The sequence below is a fragment of the Salvia splendens genome, chromosome 18 (assembly GCF_004379255.2).
Source record: "Salvia splendens isolate huo1 chromosome 18, SspV2, whole genome shotgun sequence".
Classification (NCBI taxonomy): Eukaryota; Viridiplantae; Streptophyta; class Magnoliopsida; order Lamiales; family Lamiaceae; genus Salvia; species Salvia splendens.
The window spans coordinates 13301325-13323571 of record NC_056049.1 but is presented as its reverse complement, the minus strand read 5'-3'; the positions used below and the strand labels follow the sequence as shown (position 1 = coordinate 13323571).

Sequence of the window (22247 nt, the reverse complement as noted above, 5' to 3'; positions counted from 1 at the left end):
TTCCCTAAATCCAATACTGATACCCGACTCGGGTATCGGGTCCCGAAAAATTGGGTATCTATTCCCAATTGTGATTTTGATTTTTTTAGAAAATTAACTACTACAATTTTTAGAGTTTATTTAATACTATTTAGTTCGAATTTAATACAAAGTTGAAGTAATATTCAATGGAAAATAACTACAAACTTTTAGAAATTCAAAATTCTTGTAGTAGTTCGAATTTAAGAGAAAATAACTTCAAATTTTTAGAAATACAAAATTCTTGTAATAGATTGAGTTTTAGAAAAAATAACTATAAACTTCAAGAAAAACAAAATTGATAAGTTATAACATATTAACATCTTTCATCCATCCACAATAAGAAATTAAATTACATATTAACATCTTTTATCCATCCACATGTAATTAAGATATTAAATTACATTTTTCATCCTTCATCCCTCCAAAATAAGAAATTAAATTAAATTACATCTTTCTTTTCATTCATCCATAATAAGAAATTAATACATATTAACATCTTTCATCCATCCATGTATAATTAAGAAATTAAATGTAATTTAATTATAATAAAAAAATATAATTTATTAATTTTAAAAACAAATCGGATAATTCGGGTATACTCGATCGGGTAATAGGTAATCCGATATCCGATCATCCAAAATTCCCACTACTCGATCTCGATCCGATACCCGAAAAATTGGGTTTCAGATATCCCATTATCCGACTTTTTCGGGTTTGGATATTGGGTATCCAATACCCGATATCCATTTTGACAGGCCTAGTTTGGTGTTTGTACAATATTTAGAGTTTGCATTTGATTACATCTATTAATACATTTGTCTCCTAAATAATAATTAATTTTCTAATTTATATGTATTAAATTTTTTATAACAAGTATAAAAATAAATAAATTAATCAAATAACTTTCAATATAAATTTAAATGGTTCTTCCTTTGTCCCAACTAAGTTGAGTCATATTCCTTTTTAGATGGTCTCAACCAAGTTGAGTCATTTCCTTTTGACTAAAACAAAACATCTAATCAGTATTACTTTATCTAATCACCTACTTTATAATCTCTTTATCTTTCCTATTTTATTTTTATCTCTACTTTTAACACAATTTCTTAATATCCGTGCCCAAAAATTTTAACTCAACTTAGTTGGGCAGGATAGGACGGAGGGAGTTTAAGTGCATTTGTTAAAGAATTATTAGACTAATTTTAAAAAATGTAATAAAAATTGAAAATTAGATAATGAGGATTATCACATTTCAGGCCAACCCTATTGGATTGCGACCTGTTCAGTTCAGGGTCATTCGGGTTGTGATTCTTTTGGATTATCAATTTTGCAACCCCACCCATACGCATGCACAAATCGAACCGAACCGGCGGTTAACCGCAGGTTCATAAACCGGAACCGGCGCGACGATTCTGAACCGCCGGACTGTTCGGCGGTTCGCACGGTCCGGTTCAGGTTCAACGAAATGTGAAACCAGAACCGCCGGTTCAACGGTTAAACCGGCGGTTCAACTGAAATTTAAAAAAATATTTATAAAAAATTATTTTTATATTTAAAAACAATTTTTACAAATAAATGAATACAAGAAATTCATAATAGCCCATATATATTTGATGGACTTGCAAATTTATGAAACCATTCTAGGTTGTTTCTCTTTTATAGAGACATCCTTGAATATTTTTTGTTTCACTTTCAACGTGGGACAAAATATGTTGAAGTTTCTTTTATAACTACATGTTTAGATCATCCATTCATCTTTTTCCAATGTGGAATACAAAACTTTCTTTTATTTTCTACTTTTCTTTATTTTTTACTACATTTTATTATTCACTAACTTTATCTTTATTTTTGTTATGATTCTTTTTCTAAGACAAATTTATAGATAATAATATCAACTAGAATAGTTTAATTAAATTTGAATGTTACATGTTGCTAAATTTGTATATTTATAGAATGTGGACGTGTTCAAATAATTTGATTTAAATGTAAGTATGTTGCTAATTTTTCTCAATATATTGATTAAAATGTGAAAAAACAACAATTAATATAATTGGTATAATAATGATAAAAATAGATAACTAAAGAATGATTTGTTTAGTGGTATAATATAGTTTATATATTTATATATTAGTAGTAGACTAATAGTATGATTCTATATAATAGTTGTTATTCTAATAGATGTAGTATAATTTATATAAATAAAATTATTATTTGTGAATATATTTCTGATAGATAAGAATAAACACTTATTGAGTAATATGATTTGTATATAGATAAATAATTATTCATATTATAATTATCGCTAGATTAATACAATTTGTATAATAATTATTCTCTTTTCAACCCAAAGGCTCAAGTCCAACATTAAATGTAAATTGTAACTAATAAGTTGTGACTTGTGACTTGTAGTCTCGTTGAAATAAACACTAAAACGAGAAGAAGAAAAAAAATTTACGAACCGCCGAACTGACCCAGAACAGGCAGTTTCGGCCAAAAATCGGCGGTTTTGAACCACCGCCGGAAGCGCCGGTTTTTTGAACCGGAACCGGAACCGCCGGGGACCTTGGCGGGCCGGTTCAAGTTCAAGGAAATCTTGAACGCTGAACCGCCAGTTCCGAACCAGAACCGGCGGTTTTCGAACTGTGTGCATGCTTACCCACCCCCATAAAATCGTTGGGCTAATTGGGTCAATCCATGTGATTCTAGTTAAATTGACATCTCTACCAATAGATAAAAGTAACTTTATCTCAAATTCCTACCAAATAACAAGACGAACATAATATATCATTTAATATCCAAAAGACGCTAGTAATACAAAATCAATTTAAATATGTAATACAATGGGCAATCCCTGTGATTGTATTCATATTATGTATCAAAACCTTGCCCTCGCCAACATTACAACTGCCTAATATGGTTATAGTCGGGCAATTTCTGAAGAAACGAACAAAGCAATCTCCAGAATCTTGGTACATACATTAAAACAAGCTACTCCAGTGTTCTGCTTCCTTGTTGTCTCATTCAAGTTGAAAACCACAGCTGAAGATATTTGAAAGAACAAACAAATAAGGGACACAAATAAGAGCTACGGAAGTGTGATGTTATATTAAGCATTCTCTTTCCTGTTACAATGTCAATAGGCCTACATGCAGAATATACAGGAACGAAGGTCTATAGAGCAGCAGAGGCTGGTTTCCAGCTATTGAAAACTGGGGTCTAATAATCTATTACTCCCTCCGTTCCATAGAAATAGGTCATATTTCCTTTTTCGTCCGTCCCACATAAATACTCCATATCCATTTATGGCAACTTTTTTCTCCTTCACTTTTACTTTATCATTTATGGGCCCACCATCTTCTACATAATTTCAACTATTTTTTCTCATTGCCTTTTGCTTTACCAATTACGCAATAAAACTCATGTCAACCCCAATTTTCCTATTTCTATGGAAAGGTGGGCGTATAAGCTGATTTCCAACCTATGTACAATGTCTATGTTTCAAACTGTAAATGGTGCAAAACAATATTCGCACAGCATATGGAATTCTGGCTGCCAGAATCTTGAATCCAGATGTTTAATTTGGAAATGGGTTTTTAGGTTACATAAAATCTACTATTTCAACTAGAAACAATTGACCTTCTCTACGGTATTGTTTAAGGCTCTATGCAATCCTAGGAGTACACGATGCATTAAGCTTTTGTGGAATCTAGCACACTAAACATATTGGTATTACCAAACAAGCTTCCAGAAACTTGATCGAACCCAGTACCCTAAAGCTTGCAATTAAGAAGATCATTAAATTTAATGAAGAAATGAACTGGCAACCTAATAATATCAATAATGTAGAATTTATAATTCATGTAGCATTTAAAAAACTGCTAGACCATAAGGATTTATGAGGAATTCAGACATATAATTTGCCAGATTACACATGCAATTCGCATGACAAAAAAAATCAGGTTAAGTCTGTTCTTACTGAACATTGATGGCTACTATGTTAAACTTATAAACTACAATGGCCAATTTAAAAGTGAAATATGGTTCCCAACATTGGGCAACACATTCACTAAGAACACAGTGTTAGGGATCAGCCGTACAACTCAACCAAAGCAAAAGTTATATCAATCAAATCTAAAGGCGAATTATCTTCGTCATATCAAAATATATGTATCTTTAGTAAGTATTCATCTTTTATTCCTTGATGAGTCATGTTTATCTTTAGTACTAGTCTTATTTGAAGTATTATATCTTTATGATTAGATTTATCTTTTAAGAATTATAGTAGGAATAAGAGTCTGTTATTTTACAAATACCTTCTTAAGATTAGAGAGAAGGCGTCCAGAATATTAGGAAGTCCAGCAAGCAGCTGTGAAGGCCCTCTGCCAGGGTGTGGCCATCTTCGGAGGTGGTGTTACGTTTGTATTTACTTTCTGTTTATTTAATCAAGTAGTTGACTTTTGTAAGGCATGAAGATATTTTATTCCTAGTTTCTCATGAAGGTTTTTGTTACGATCACTAAGAAATTCTCGCAAATGACAATTGACAATTGGAAAGAAGATAGAGAAAACAAAAATCAAGTACACGTTGGAGGGTCTCACCTTCAAAACAAAGGTAAGATTTTCTTTCAGCTTCAAAATCCAAAGACAAAGCAGACCGAAATCTTTCCTAATTTAAACATGCTTCAGAGACAGCTGCCTGATGTGACATAGTTGATGTGAGAAGTGTACCACGAAACCCCCCTTCTTCCTTTTGTATATTGAGATTTGGATCCGACAGCTCATCTACACATTAAATTGAAGAGGTTCACAAACATAAACCATTGTTTGAGAGGATAAACTTACAACTCAGGAAGGATAAGATTAAATGAATTAGAATGTGGCAAAAAGAACATCTGGCACTAGCATTGTAAAAATCAAGAGTCTGCATTTCAGGACAACCCTTCAACATAGCAGAAAGTACCCTTCAACCCTTCAACATAGCAACTAGGGAGGCCCAAGGCACTAAATATGATTCAAAAATCTCAATTGACTACTTGGAAAAAACCTTTAAATTAAAGATCAGTTCAGCAGGAATGGAGATTAACCACACTCAATTAGTAACAGCAAGGAACTACCATAAAGGTGCTTATCAAGTGAAATGGCTGAATGCCACATACCAGCAATATCACGATTTTCATGAATCATTGAATCAGTCACCCACAGAATGTCTCCAGGAAAAATATTCAAGTCAGCAAGACAAGCTGTTTCTCCATCAAGTATTTTGGAGCCTTTGTGGAGTATTTGGTTTTCCTTAACAACCTACAAAACAACAAATGATCTTATAAAAGATGTGGTGCAACTTGACAGCCATAAGCTACTTGTTGGGGCTGATTTAGTAACACTAGGAGCAGCTGTTCACAAGGAAAAGATGCAACTAAAACTTCCATGCCTTGCGAGTTTCTAAAAAAACTAGATTACAACTGAAACCTTACCATATACTAATAATGAACGTAAGAAACAGAAACGGTACATATGTGCAAGTCATTCAAACTTTGGGTACATACTAATCTTTGGCTCTTTTATCAATTTAGCAATATCATATCAGCAAATATATCAACATAATAGGTGGCATATAGAACTGTATATATATGAGAGTGGAAATATAGTATTTGCCTCTCACTTCCTAACTCCAGCTCCTCTATTTACACACATAAAGAACACTGGGGGAGCAGAATTTTATGTAGTCTAGAGATCAAAAGTCCCCTGACATGCTTGAAATGATTTGGGGAACTGTGTTCTAGATTTTCCAACAGCAAATATATTTACAAGTAATTTTACGAAACTGACCCAAATTTGTTTCAGCCAAACCAACATTACTGAAAATAATCTTACAAACGATACAAGTCATTTGATACCATCATTGTGGAATTATAATTGGAAATTTTTCCGTTCAACTTCCCCATCTTCTAGAAATCAGTAGTTACATACCTCTTTCATCAGAAGAGTAGCAATTAGTACAAGAAATTTTTCAATATATTAATAATTTAAACATCATCATAATTATAAGTCATTAAAGAGAAGAAACATGAGGAATAGACTCGTTAAATATCATACCCCAAAGGATTCCCATATCATCATCTTCAGCTGATATATAGACGTGGATGCAGAAACTTTCATGTTTGCAGAGTTTCCATATGATGCTTTTCTTGACCGCTTAGATGTTCGGCGGCTTGGATCTGAAATACTGCATGAAGCTTCCAAGATTGATTTTGGGGGTTCTTTTCCACGAACTAAACAAACACATATGTCCTCATTGATATAGTTAAGTTTCTTCATCAACTCAGTGCTTTCTCTTTCACCAATGCATTCTTCACAGATCTAAAAGAGCAGAAGCATGTATACATGAATGAATGCACAAGCATGATAACAGACAAAGGCCAGATCCTAGAAATTCTAACACTAAACGGAACATTTTCATGTGTACAACTTGATTCAATAATTACTAACACAAAAAGGTAGTTTCAGTTTCGCTAACAGGAAACATACATCTTATTTTTTTTACTTTTATTAATCTAGTCACAAAGTAGGATCACAGGATTATGCAGTCATTAGAGAAAATATGTATTGCAGCTGCTGGACATATAATACAAAATCCAAGAGCCGACTTGGACATGGCATATTAAGTATGAGATTCAGCAGAAAGCAGAACCAGAAACCAAGAACCAACAAAATACTTATACACTTCATAATACCATTATATGAATCAAACAGCACATGATAAATCAGCCAGGTAGAGTATGTAAAAGGGTAAGTTAAGCCCCCACATTTAACAACTTTAGTGATGAATCAGTTTGTGATTTGTTAAGAGGGATATTTTCGAGAAAGTAGTAATCAATAGGGTAAAATAACTGGCATTTCCCTAAATAATGCATCTTTGTAATCAAAATCATAAGATACCAAATATCGACGGCCCAAATTCACCTGAGGAGAAGTCTTAACGATTGGCCTCCTAGAAAGACCCATATTAACATCATCGGGCGCACTCATATGGTCCTCGGACAATTGCATCTCCTCATTAGAACCTTTCATGTTATCTCCCATACAATTACCAATCTCAATTTCTGCTGAAATACATTTGGACACTGTGCCACCCCATTCTTCACAAAGTAATCTCCAGTCATCCTCTAAAATGAGTGTTAGTCCATCTGTCTAAAGAAAAAAAATTGAAAAAAAAGCAAAGTAAGACATGTGGTATTAGATATTCAAGCAGGAATCAGTAAACATATAATTTGATGGTCAGAGGATATCGGTCATGCACCAAGACTCTGCGAGACATGATATAATCTAGTTATCAAATTCCTGAAGTATCGGTATCCACATGGCCATCCATTGTCAACGAAAGAAATATAAAGTAGATTAGAAGCTGAGGAAAAGTTGATGGGGATAATTTTGAGGGATTACAGAAGAGTCTTACAGCAACTGACTTTTGGAAAACAAGTTCACGCTTCCATAAGAGCTCTGGGGGCCTCTCAACTAGCTTGCAATGCTGATTCACATAAAGAGTCAAGATACAGATCTATTAGATGGACTATATACTACATTATACAAAAATAGAATGAAATTACCAACAGCCCACTTTTAAAGATCTATCCTATTCACAATCTACCAGCCTAAGCCATTCACACCACCAACATCAATGGCCAAAAGGTTATTCCATTCATGGCCAATAACATTTTTCTTGAATTGATGGGGGCGGTGGACGAAAGTAAATACTATCATACTACAACTCTAGGGTAAATATTGTCCAAAATGCGGTAAGTGAAATTGAAGAAGATGCACTAGAAAAGATTCTGAGGACCTTCTCACACAGAAGCTTGTCAATAACGGTGTTCAAAATATCAAGTTCTACAGAGCAAGCACTCTTTCCACTAGCATTAATGTAGCTTCTCCACTTTGAAAGCCAATATGAGGGTAAAATATAGTATTTGGTATTTGGATGAAGAGCTATTGCTTTATTCATAGCTAATTTTTCATGATTCTGCTTCTGCTTCAACCTGAGATCTCTGCAACATACAAACAAGTAAGCCACACATAGTACTTCTAGATTCCAACTAAGTAAATTTTCTTACTAGACAACCTCAAATTTCCTTCAGAGAATGCAGCTTCTTTAAGTGCAACACTGCATATAGCACATTGTTCAGAGTCTGATGGGAAAGATGAGCAGCCTACATGGTCATCTGGCTTCACTGTTATTGCAGTTTGATGAATAAAATCCCAGAGACTCTTAGGCACTAGTAAACGTTTAGCACCAGGAGCATCTTCAGGCAAAAGTTCACCATGGATACACCTAATGGAAGCAGTAGGTCCAGAATCAGCATCGCATGGTAGGTCTATATTTTTCCTCCGGTGCCACTGCTGCAGCCTGCAAAGTAAATTGTCCTAAGTTTTGCCTCAAATCATGACATTGGGAATGGGAATATAGTCAAGGATTTAATAATACTTCTGGATAATTGCAACAAGTATTTGGGAAAGCAAATCTAGTATGTTTAAGAGCACTGACATAGGTGTAGGCCCCATCATTCCATATTTTTTTGTTGCTCATGTTTTACGTCGCAACATTGAAGTGTCATTTTATTATCAAGGAAAAATACTTATTTTCTGGCTTAATACAGAAATTCCCACAAATTTTACTTTTTAAGCGAAACAGATTACGCAAAACAAGTCAATAGAAATAAAGATGAGTCTAACTCAATGTATAGCAAGCAGTAAATTGTAGCGTTGAAAAAAATAGATTTAAAATAGAGGAACAAATTCTCTGTAAATATCTCATACCATGACTTAGATATAAAGAACAACTCGCTATCCAAAGGCTCCCCAGAAAGTGCTGCCTCTGCAAGTTCTTTCATTAATAATCTTTGATCCCTGTAAATATTTGCACGCCTCACTTTACTACCCATCTCAAAGATGCAGTCATTGCAGTGGTCTCCCTTGGATAATGTTGGACCCCCACCATACTTGCCATAAGAATCAGATCGACAATATAAGAACAAACACGTGTTAACAACTAACAGAAAGCCTAAACAAAATGGTCATACATCTCCATGGGTAATATAGCATAGAAATTCAGAAATGGCCAACTATCTCGTAATTACAAAATTGTTTGCTACCTTGTTGGAGCCAGTTAGCTAAGTCAATTATAATAAGGGAAGCATGTTATTGTTGGAATCTGCCAATCACCCTCAATTACATGTGTAATTCATGTAAAATATATGGTTTCACTAAATCCAATTAAGAGATCACACTAGACGGTCCTTGACTCCTTGTACTGCCACATCTAGAGTGATGGTGTTAACAATGTCAAGAAACGATATTGTAGGAAAACAGGGAATGGTTAAGGTTCAAAGCGGTGACATAGATATTAATCTGGTTGGTGATACACAAAGGCTTTATTGAAAATGATTTGTACTTTGTAGTAGTAACTTTTAAAATTTATGATTGGGCAATAAAATGCCATGAAGTTGCCTTTGAGATTTAGGTCCTCCCAATCGAGGAACCTACTTCCCATTCCACCAAAAAGGTAAACATGCTTAATAATGCATTTGTTATAGCTGTGTATAGTTCAACTTGCAGTTTTTAACAGTGTAATAACACTGTAAAATAAATTCATTCGTTAATCAAATAATAGGACCAAATATTTCACTCAATTTTTTAACTACTTAAGTTTTCGACGTTATTGTACAACACATAATTACTCCCTCCGTCCCATTAAATATGCAACATTTGAGAATCGGCACGAGATTTTATGTAGTGTTGTTTTGTGTGTTAATGAAGAGAGAGTAAGTAAGAGAGATGAAAAAGTAGAGATAGAGTTGTTTCTATTTTACGAAACGTTTTATTTTTAATGGGACAACCCAAAAAGGAAAACGTTTCATATTTAATGGGACAGAGGGAGTACAATATAAGTCAGTTTTTCCCGATTATTAATGTTTTATGACTCTACATAAGATGTACAGCTAGCTAATTCATCCATCAAATAAGTTATCTACAACGAGGTTCTCATATACTTTATTCATTAAATATAAAATAGAGATCAAGTACATGAGTCCACATATGTTATTCATATTCAGCCTAAATGTCTTCTTTAAGTATCTTCAAAATTGAGTTATGATAAATGGTAGAATAACTATGGAAGTTTGTTGGAAGAGCTAGACACAGCATCCTATGAAGTTCCATGAGCTTCCAACCATTGTTTTAAAATAATCTACCTTCTTGTTTGTTATGCTTTTAGTTTTTACAAATTAAAGAAAGAAACAGCTTTTAATTTGCTGGACAAATAACAGACTGACTAGATCTTGAAAATCAAGCTCAGATCTTACTTTTTCAGTGTTTATTAAACACTTAATCTTTTTCTTTTGAGACATATAAGATACCCCAAAACATTTAGCAGACTTTAATATTGTGTGAATCATGTTACAAGAAGCTTAAGCAACCACTAAATATCCATTTGGAATCTTACAGAATATCAAAAATTAAACCATCGTATGAATATAGATGATCCAAGAAAAGTAAATATCGACTGATTTTACCAGTAACAGCATCTTGTTTACATATTCATTAATAAGTCAGTTTGACATGTAGATGTGCTTCTATACTAGAATACATATGATTCACTAAAACAAAAAAAGTATACCCTCCAATCCCCAAATTTAATGAAATCCTAAATTTCAACACAAAACGTTGAAAATGAAATTTTTGTAGTAGATGAAACTTCATATAAGAATAAATGTGCCATATGCTAACCTTTAAATGGAGCAATATTTCGGAAGAATGAAAAAACTGTGCAAGTAACATATAGATATTCATTGCAGATATTCATTTTAGCTAGCTGTAAAAAGGGCATCCTGCATTTGATCAGATATCTTGCTCATGCATGAGGAGCATAAAATTATACCTTAGAAAATAAACCAGTCCAAGCTTCAGTTGACAAACGCTTAATATTATTAATCCTTGAAACTGGCACCTTTCCGTGCAAGCACTGTATAGATGTGTTGTCGATAGCCCTGTAAAAAATATTATCTTTTACCTATGTATATCCAACTGTAATTTAAGAATTCTTTATATGCTTCCAGAGTGTTTTTAAATCAAGAGACAAATAGATGCTTTATAAAAATGAGATACATGATAGGATTATTTTCACTTACGATGAAGTAACATTGTCTGCCCATTGGCGAAGCCACTCGGTCGAAACCCAGTAGTAGTGCTTCTCAATAGATAAGACAGGAGCCTCAGAAAGGACTGAGCGCACCTCCTGTCTCCGCTTCATAATACAGCTCATCTCAGCCTCCTTCTTTGATGTGTATTCTTCACAAGAAGCAAGATATACTGCATTCGATAATTCTACCTCCTTCAGAAGATGGGTTGGAAGAGGACTATCAAGTGTTTGCGAAATTGTAGAACTTTCTATTTCCATCTTGCACTTATCATCCTTAGACTTTTCTCCACCAAAACTTGAGTGCCTAAGGACGTACATCAGCATATATGCATCATTTGATGAAAACGTTTGTAAGTGATTAGCACCTTTTAATTCTGATATATGTGTCTCACTAGCGCATACATGATTTCCGTTCACAGGGACATCCATCTCTTTTGACAATACAGAGCAGTCAGCTGACTCATTTTGCCCAGCTTTAGCCCCTGAAGTCGATGGAGAGGATCCAAATGGCTGTCTTCCCAGGTTGGACACATGTTCATCATCAAATTCCCACCACAAACCAGTGTTGTCGTCCTTTATATGGGCTGTATAATGGCCAGTATTAACAGCAGAGCCCTTGTGTATCAAGACAGCAGCCAAATCATATATCAAATCTGTTTGTTGACATCCTGATAACCTTGGTGCCATGTTAAGCTCTTGAGGGAAGCAAAATGCTGAAGTTATCTTTTTCTTCGTGGTTGTCTGCAAATAGAACCACAATAACCGGTAAGTACAGCTGACTGAAGAAGCCAAGTCAATGTAAAGCTATTAGCTGGAGAAACTTCACAATTTTGAATGGTTGCCAGGTATGGAAACTTCAATATTATACAGAAGATAGACACTAATGAACCACATACACATAAGAGCATCAGCACCTGCACCTCAAGTCAACTCAATTTAAGAAAAACTCAACGACTCGAGCTGCAGTATCAAGAAGGGAATACTCCGAGGAATATTAAAAAAAGGTAAACTCAGGAGTGTGAAATGAGAAATGTAAAATTTAACACACTCGAATGCCTTGCGGCAAGGAATCTTCAGCAGTTAAAAGGACAATGAATGACAAAAAGCTGTTCCAGCAAGATGATAAGAATGAACTTGGAGATGTGAACAAGATAACTGCGAGGAAATGTTTTTTACAGCAAAACACATCTTAAATATAACAAGGAAACATTCTCAGAATTCATGGGTGCTCCATGAACAGTATATAGGTAGCAGAAGGCAGACCAATTTGGATATGAGGAATGAATGGCTAAAGGTAGAAATGAATCATGTTAGCAAGAAGTTTTATGAAATCATTACATAGTAGTAAGTAAATTACATTTGGAAGGAAAACACAACGCTTGAGCTGAAAATTTAGAACAGCAGGCAGTGACCGCAGCTTAATGCAACGGGTAGCATCAGCTCGCATGGTACATGCTTCACAGAAATACTGATTGTCTCCTTGAAGCTTCTCAATGCTAAGGTAGTCATCCAGACTCTCGTCTAGGCTTTTCAAACCTTTGACATTTAACTCCAGTTCATAGAAGTCTTCAATTTTTGACGAAGCCTCAGACTCATTTCCACATTTTGAGCACCTACCTCCAAGTAAAAAAGAAAGCAAGATCATTTGTTTCATATATCCAGGACAAGTTAGAAATCTGATATAATAAACATGACTAGAATTTCAGATTAACAGTGTAGATGGTTAATTATGTTCCAACAAACCATTACTCAATGGAAATTTCAAAGCTCATTAGAATAAATTAATAACACTTAACAACCGCACATAGATACTCAACAAAATTGAGGAATAGTGGTCAAGAGAATAAAAAACCACCCCTTAGATAAAGATGATGAGTGATTTGTGGGCGGTTAACAACGAATGCTTTAAAGATTATCATTCTAACCAATAACTCTAAGTCAATGATGCTTTTAACATTAAGACTATTTAAAACCTATAGTACTCTGGCTACCAAAATATCTTTTTCAATTCAGGTTTAAACTCTTGATAAGAACTTCAGTCTTCAAGCCGAAGACACATGAAACTATCAGGAGAAGAAGAGAGTTAGTACACAATTTGCGCACATATACCGAAAAACCTCTTACCTGGTCACATGTGAGACACCTCCACGGAAAAGGTTATGTACAATTGTTATGGCCTTGGGAGTTTTGGATCGGCTCAAACAGCGCTCAAGTAAAGAAAACAGCAAGGTCAAAAACTCATGGCTATCTTGCTGAACACCATTATCTAGTTCCAGTGTTTGGATAAATGGTGCTGAATCCACGAAGGCCATCTTACTTGAATGTAGCTGGGCAAAAAGCCTTGCAAGGTTATTGAGGACAGGCTCTCCTTCTAAAACTTCAGGATCAAGAGATAAAACACCTTGTCTAAATGATTTATTCATGTACAGGCATTGCAGGATGCTGTTGGCATAGCATGTAGCACCAAGATTTGTGAGTCCTGCTGGTGTTCCAGGGGATGCACGAAGGTCAATGGATGGGTTGGGGCCAAGGGAAGAGATAATTTCTGATGTTTTCTGCCACAATCCAGATTTTCGACTTCCATTAGGAGGTGGGATCAGGCCACAGAAGCAATTAGGGTTGTCCTTGGAGTTAACTCGGCATCCATGACACACAGGCTTCCATATCATGTATAGCTGGTTAATGTCATCTTCTGTGACTTCCCCATTTGCAAGAATCTTCCTATATATTCCACATCAAAAGATCAAAATACAGAAGACTTCTTACTAACAATATTTAAGCAGTGGTGTCAACTAACCCACATCAGTACATTTATAGCATTCGTATACAGTAAATTATTTCTCAATCAGTATGTTGATAGCATGAATTGTATTCATTATGTACGACAGTTTCAATAAGTTTACTTCAAATACAGCAGCTATCCAGAACCACAGGAAGCAAGAAAAGCTCAATTAAAACTTAAACAAGACCATCCCACACCACACGAAACAAAATCGATGCTAGATAATTTTCCATCATAACATTCCTTCAAATAGGCATAAGAATTCAAACAAACCCTACATTGCAACTGCAAGGAACAGCAAAATTACTAATTGCACGTGAAAGTTAATCTCAAAGACCACAAAACACAAAATGAATAACAATTACGAAACAAATGCATAACAAAACCTGAAAATTTCGGAGGTAGTGGCCGCATTGTCGTCTACTCTACTCCTCTTATTTTTACTCCTAGTCGTCGGTCGTTGATTCCCCATCTTCGACCTATTTTTTCCCACTCTAGATAATCACTCAAATTGAGAGCCAAAATTTACAAAAAAGTACTATCGGCGCCGCGACGATTGAAAGAGGTGAAATAATTCGTAGCGATCGGGATACGGAGAATCGGTTTGGAGCGAGAGAGGTTTTGGGAGTAGACTTCTCCTTTTCTTTTCTTTTTTTTCCTTTTGTTTTCTTTTCTTTTTCTATAATTGATTATCTTTTGTCGATTTGATTTTACCAAAAAAAAATGCGATGAAGGAAGGGGATATTTTGCTTCCTTTTCACTCGAGGAAAAAAGGAAAAGACTGGATCAGGTGCCGCCAGCTCAGCAAGTCTATGCATACGTGTCATGCGTTTTTGGAATTTACTGCTTCTTATTTCCCTTTTTTTTCAATGAAGCCACAGGTCTATTCTTAATCACAATTTCATTAGAGCATCCACAACCGTGCTCTTGCCAGCGGCACGGTTGTGGGCCCGGGCGGTACTATTCATGCCTGCTCTCTGGCAAGAGCACAACACCCACAACTGTGCTCTTCCGCAGGACGAGCACAATTAATTTAAAATTCAATTAAACAATAACATTTCCATAATATTAAAATTCATTTAAAAACCACAATAAATATTACAAATGACAAATAAAATTAAACATTACATAATTAAAATCCTAAAAATGAAAAATTACATAATTAAAATCCTAAAAATTAAAAATTACATAATTAAAATCCTAAAAATTAAAAAAATCACTACTCGTTGCCGAATTTCGCCCACATGTGGTTGATTAGGTCTTCTTGTAGTTGATTGTGGATTCGAGTATCGCGCATTGTGTGTCTTGTCTCGATCCTCTGGCCAACCGTCGTATGCTCGCCTCGGCGTGGGGGAGACCTCGCTGTTGAGCTTCCGGCTTCGTCCTCGTCGTAGAAGCTAGCCGCCCTCGGCCCTTCGTCGGCTATAATCATGTTGTGTAATATAATACACGTGAACATGATGTCGGCGATATTATTCACGTACCACAGCCGAGCCGGGGCCTTCACAATGTTGAATCGAGCTTGAAGGACCCCGAAGGCTCTTTCGACGTCCTTCCGCGCTGACTCTTGACGCTGCGCAAAAAGAACCCGTCTCGGGTCGTGCGGGTTGTGGAGCGTCTTCACGAACGTCGACCACCTTGGGTAGATACCATCGGCGAGATAGTAACCCATGCGGTATGTATTTCCGTTGATGGTGAAGTCGATCGCCGGTGCTACACCATTCATCACATCATTGAAGAGTGGTGAAGAATAGAGCACGTTCAAGTCGTTGTTGGATCCGGCAACGCCGAAATATGCATGCCAAATCCATAGGCGATAGTCGGCGACCGCCTCAAGGATAAGTGTTGGGCCGCCACCTTTGTGACCGCTTAAGTGTTGCCCCCTCCAAGCAGTCGGGCAATTCTTCCACCTCCAATGCATGCAGTCAATGCTGCCAAGCATTCCGGGAAAGCCATGGACTGATTCGTGAAGACGAAGCAACCGTTGGCAATCATCGGTGGTGGGTGCCCGAAGGAATTCATCCCCAAAAGCAGAACGAACGCCCTCGCAAAAATTCTTTAAACAAAGGATTCCAGTGGACTCACCGATATGCAAATACTCGTCGAAGATGTCGGCCGTTTGCCCAGTAGCGAGTTGTCGGATGGCACACATACACTTCTGCAACGCCGTTATACTTTGCCGGCCGGCTGCATCTACACCTGTTTGAAAGTATTCAACACGTGCGGACAATGTGTTGACAATTCGCATGAACAAGCGCTTTGACATGCGAAAACGGCGCCTGAAGTAATCTGCCGGAAACCGCGGATGGTCGGCAAAGTAGTCGGCAACGAGCCTTTCGTGGGCTCCCTCCCGGTCACGATAGATGTAGCGGCGATTTGATCTAGTGTGTTGAGGAGGATGAGCGGGGGTATTCGCCGCGACATATGCTTCGTAAGCGGCACGATGTTGTTCGTAGTATTCTTGTTCTTCGCGCTCCGCTTCCGCTATGAGATGAGTGAAATCCATTTGATGTTTTGAGTGAAGGTTGAATGTGTTGATAGTTTGTATAAGAATTATGAATGAAAGATGAATTGATGTGATAAATGAGTGATGAATGTGTGTATTTATAGATGATTTTGGGGAAAAAAAATCAAAAAAATTCAGAAAAAACGGGAAAAAAACGGCCATATTTTTGGGATTTGAAAAATATATATTTTTTTAGCATTATTTATAATTAAATACCGATTTTTAAAAAAAATAAAATAAAAAATGTTTAAACACAACGGCTATGCCGTTGACGAATGGGAGCGCGCCACGTGTGCGTCCGCTGGCACGGACGTGCTCGATATATCGAGCAGCGCCGTGCCAGCGGCGCGAGCGCAGCGGCGGCGGATGGCGTCCGTGCCAGCGGCGCCGACGGCGGTGGCGACAGACGCCACCGCTGCGCATGCTCTTATGCTTGGTTTTACCTTGATTGTGAGTTTTGTCCAGAATCGAATCACAATTTCATTATGCTTGGTTTTACCTTGATTGTGAGTTTTGTCCAGAATCGAAACAATAATATCGACTAATGTGAAGTAATTTGCGTGTAGACAAAAGCATGACGACTCTAAAAAATAGTGCTGAGCTTAAATATTTTGTTTTGATCGATCAAGAATGAATCGAAGTATTGACGGATCTACTGGGGGTCCCATGGAACGCCTAACATTAGAACAAGTGACTCATGCAATTGACTCCTTTACGATAGATTTTTGTTTTGACTCCCGCTCTATAACAACTAGTATTAACACCCGAGCTATGCACGAGACATAAGAGTTTCAAATAATGAATATAAAATATAATAAATATATAGAAAATAAGAATTGAAAGAAATATGGAGATTTAAAAAGACAGAAATGTACTTATCTTGTCTCACTCAAAATGAAGAATTTACTACTCCACAGTGAATGAAACATTTATGCAATTTTAATTTATAATCTAAGTGAAGTAAAAACAATAAAATAACGTGAGAAATATGATGTGTTACTAATGATCAAAGAGTATGAATTAATTAGAATAAAATATACAAATAAAGAAAATATGTGTGAGTAAAGATGTTTATTGAAAGTGCTATGCAAGTCATTAATCCAAATAAAAGGTAAATTAATATATAAATTTAATAGCTTAATTTATAAAAAATTAATTTGAAAAAAATATATGGAATATTAAACATATCCACATTAAATATATGAATAATTTAAATCATATAAATTTATAACTTCTTTGAGAAGTCAAGTTAGAAAATTTGTATTATCCAATAATCACATTTTAGTTGACAGTTTATTTCTTTCTTTTAATTTCAGACCATAGCATAACTTGATATACATTTTCAAAGACTAAATGAATTTTTTATAATGGAAAGAATAAATTTCTTACTTCCCGCCAAATATACGTATAAAAAGTAAATTACTACTATCACTTAAAATAACGATAATATTTTATGCATCTTGTTTGTTTTGAAAAATGTGAGAATTTACACTACTCTTTATATTAAAAAGTATTGCAATAAATGATTAAATCTCAATTTTAACCTAAATAAATGGAAGGCAAACTAAACTCTCTAACACAATTCCAATTTAACTCAAATATAAGGCTAATTAATATATAAATTTAATAACTTAATTATAAAAAAATTTAATGGCAGTGCACTATTTAAATGTGTTTTAACACTTCTTCAAAAAGTTAGCATTTTATTGGGCTATTATTTGTCCAATTGTTTTTGCCTTAAAAAATTATTTTTGAATAGAAGACACCTCATCTTTCCATTTTCCCTCCAAAAAGGGTATTAAAGACTTTTCATCAAACTTGCACTTTAGATTAGTATAGATTTCTTGTACAATTTATGCTCCATTCACGCAAAATCTTTTATTTTGTTATACTATACAAAGCTTTTAATTTTAAATTGCACACACTCAATTTTTTTATGTTTCGCGGTAACAAAAAAAATTCTCATTATTTATTAATCTCCAATAAAATAATAACAATATCATCTCTATATTTTTCTCTTTCTTACTTTATTATTTATATTTAACTTATAAAGTAACACTAAAATAAATCTTGTACCAAAAAACAAATGCACACACTTCATTTTATTTTGTTTCGAACACACTTTGCAATAAAAAAATTCTCCTTATTTATTACTCTCCATAAAAATATAAACCACATTATCTCTATATTTTTCTCTCTCTCGTACTTTATGTATTTCTTTACTTAACTTATAAAATAATATTAAATAAAATCTCATGTAAAAAAATAAATGTTTTACATTAATTAGTGGGACAAAGGGAGTTATTGTCACCGTCATTTTATCATTGGTTACTCATTATTCATCTATATATCTCATAAATTCCACCAACCATGCCCCAACTACTTATAGTGAGGCAAATATCGAAAAATGCTCTACAACTGTTTCGAAACCCAAGGAACCAAGAAAAGAAAGAGGAGGTGGGCGGAAAATCCATAACATAGGGATTAGATCATCCAAGATTGCTAATTACCAAGACCTTTTTGATAACAATGTGAGAGATGGTCAATCTCCTAAGCACGGACTTGTTACAATCTAAAGGGAAAAGAAGATACAAGTCATAGATAGTTATACAAGAAGAAAATCCTAGCACTACTGAGTCTTAAACCGACTCAAGCCGAAGCTCCATATCTTGTAGAATCTGCACCTTAAGTGCTTAGATTAGTAGCTAACTACAAGATCCAAAACGGATCTATGCCAGAAACCAACAAGTGAAAGAGATCACATGATTTAGGATATGGCTCAGGTTGCACACGTAATTGCACAGAGGCAAATGACCTCTTCAATCTTCACTAAACAGTCACAAGAAAGCATAGTGATATTGATAAGACTAATTTCATGCATAGGTCTAGGGCTTTAATTCGTGAAATTTCTGGGTCTAACACGCGTTTTAAGCCAGGTGTGTGAAGATTTTCGCCAGGTCCAGCAAACAAGGGAGACAGTTGCGTGGACCTAGGAAGAAGGCGAAAGAGTGGACATTATGCGTAAAATTGCTCGACGGAGGAAGCATCGGAGTTGAAGGGTAGAATAGAGATTTCTACGAAGACTCTAGAAGGTTATGTCCGCGTCTATAAAAGAGAGAAGCATGCACGCTGGAGGGATCTTCTCGGTTGGAGACCTCGCCAACAGCTTGTAGCCTAGTTCACTTTTCTTCACACACTTGGGTTCTTTCGTGGGAAATTCAGGCCATACTTGGGGTTCACTTCTAGCTTACACACTTTTCGATCTGGTGGTAACACCGTCCTACTTGAGGGCGAAGAAACAATTTATTTTCTGTTTACGTTTCTGCTGAATTCGCCGAGCTTCGCTGTTCGAGGCTCGGACCTCTTTGTTTTCTGGATATTCTCTGTGTTTATGCAAGTTTCGTTTTAGTTTATGCCGACTGTGTTGATCTTTGTGTGTCGATTATGTTTACTTGAATTCTGAGTTGGATTGTTGGAGTTGGTTGTTTTGTAGATTATCGCAGGTTTGTGGTTAGATCTGGGAGAATGGAGTTTGTTTGTGGATGAATCGGGTTCTTAACTTGTTGATGTCGTAGGGTTGTCTGTGATTATTGGGATCTGGAGTTGATTTGAGTAGATCTGTGAGAATCGGAGCTATGGAGTTGATTGTGCTGGGTGTTGAGTTCGGATGTCTTGGATCCGGAGTGGATTAAGCATTCGACGTGAATCTGAGTCGTGTTGGTTTAATTTTATGCCTAGCTTACGTGTTTTCGTTTCATTTCGTTCAGTTTATGTAGATCTGATGTACTTCCGATTCGTAGCGAGTTTCCGGCGTCCCGATTTCTATATTCTGTTCAAATCTAGGAGTATGCTCTGTTTTCTTCATTTACGTTTCTGAGTTGGATAGGAAATTGCATGAGTTTGTTAGTTGCAACTTTTACCGTACTTACCTTATTTGAATGTCCTAGTCCCCACTTTTTAATTCTTCCTGCCTAGTCATATTTAGTTAATCATTTACACGGTCTAGCGAGCTATTGTTTCTTTCGGTGTTGATGTCTGATTTTACAAGTATTCTGTTTCTTAGGTCTAGCATTTAAATTCCGTGCCTAGGTCTAGTGGTAGTTGTTATAAACCTCACCCCTTTGCGTGGCAGCCGCTTGTTTCCAGAGTCTCTAAACACTACTCACGAATCCATCTTCGTGGGATCGACCTCACTTCCCTATACTAATTTAATAGTAATTTGGGTTGAGGGATTAATTTTTGAAGGAGAGTCGAGTGTGTCCAACGACAACAACACTCTGTGTTCCTTGGGTTCCTGGACCTAGTGATCCAGTGGATTTAAGAAGCGCGGTGTCTTGACCGAGCACTTGTATTAGTGTTCCCTGTAAGCACACGAAACGCACAAGATCCGATTCAGCTCTTCCTCCTTTTAAATGGCGCCATTGCCGGGGATGGATGGCGTGCTTAGTGTTAGTGTTCAGAGTCTGTGGTGTAAATAGTTTTGATTTGTTTTCTTTCTCTTTTGTTTGTAGTTTATGAGCAGAGGCTCAGGATTTACCTACTGGAGCAACTCGTCTGGGAGGAAGTACGGCCAGTTTACTCGGTAGGTTAAGGATACAGCCTCTACTGTGACCACCAGATCAGGGTTCACCACAGGAGATCCGTTCCCGAGTGAATTAACTAGCGACGAATCTTGGACGTCGTCAGGACGCGAAGATCCAGAATCCCCACCCGAGTCAGAAACGGAGTCAGAAACAGGGGAAGCAGAGGAAATAGTCATGGCGCAGGTAGTAGATCCAGATCCAGAGATCGGTTCTCTCACTGCCCATTTAGATGGAGAACCAGCTCAAGCTATAGTGATGAATCCACGCCAGAGGACTATTGAGATCAAGACAAACGTGCTCGGCATCTTGCCGACGTTCTCTGGGCGTAGAAATGAGTGTCCGTATGAGTTCTTAAATGAATTCAGCAAGTTGTGTGGTATTCAGAAGAGGCCGAATGATGCAACAGAGGAGGATTATCGCCTACGTGCGATTCCGTTTACCTTGAAAGGGGAAGCTAACACGTGGTTATTAAGGTTACCCCCAGATTCTATTCGCACATGGAGGGATTTCAAATTGGAATTCCTAGATTATTTCTTCCCATCCAACAAGACGAATGCACTGAAGAAAGAAATATTAGAGTGAGTGTAAGCAGGATTACGACGAATCCTTGAGTCAGTATTGGTCGAGATTTAAGGGGTTGTTGGATGCATGCCCAAACCACCGAATGATAGAGGCAGAGACTTACTCTTTGTTTTATGAAGGAGCGACTCCTGAGTCAAAGGATTTAATGAATTCCTCGAGTGGGGGGAATTTCACAAGAAAGAGGGGAAGTGAAGCAAGGGAAATTCTGGGAAAATTGATCAACGCTAAGAAGGCGTACGATAACCCTAGGAATGCTGTGAGAAGAGGGTCGGTGCATGCCGTAAGAGAGCAAGAAGATGATAAAGTGGAGGCAAGGATTGATAGGCTCGAGAAGGCTCTTTTGAACGCGATTGAGAAAACGAATCCACTGACTTCACAAGGGAAGGAGAAATCTCCGGGTCCAGGAGATAGTCAAATTCAGCAATATTACGGGACCCAGGAAGGAGATTATCAGGTCCAGGTCAATGCAATGGGTAGTTGGAATCCCGATGGGAGCTGGAATCCAGGAAGACAGAGAGATGCACCTTGGCGGAATCATCCGAATTTCAGGTGGACTGACAATGAGCAGAATCAGCCAGCACCACAA

General features: G+C 36.4%; 1 protein-coding gene across 2 annotated transcripts; it reads right to left on the bottom strand.

Annotated features, from left to right (window-relative positions):
- Positions 1-2745: 2745 nt before the first annotated feature.
- LOC121776087 (ubiquitin carboxyl-terminal hydrolase 26-like) lies at positions 2746-14673 on the bottom strand. Of its 2 annotated transcripts, none has more exons than XM_042173216.1 (14): positions 14377-14673; positions 13333-13929; positions 12566-12821; positions 11198-11949; positions 10948-11056; positions 8829-9010; positions 8134-8418; positions 7855-8050; positions 7471-7542; positions 6978-7205; positions 6111-6374; positions 5174-5315; positions 4617-4799; positions 2746-3057 (listed from the first exon to the last, which is right to left on the bottom strand). In XM_042173216.1, the coding sequence occupies exons 1-13, from the start codon at positions 14460-14462 to the stop codon at positions 4684-4686; spliced, it is 3285 nt and encodes a 1094-aa protein (XP_042029150.1). In that variant the 5' UTR covers positions 14463-14673; the 3' UTR covers positions 2746-3057; positions 4617-4683. The 2 variants fall into 2 exon arrangements, with proteins under 2 accessions (XP_042029150.1, XP_042029149.1); XM_042173215.1 differs by having other exon boundaries at positions 7855-8059; positions 14377-14672.
- Positions 14674-22247: the final 7574 nt, after the last annotated feature.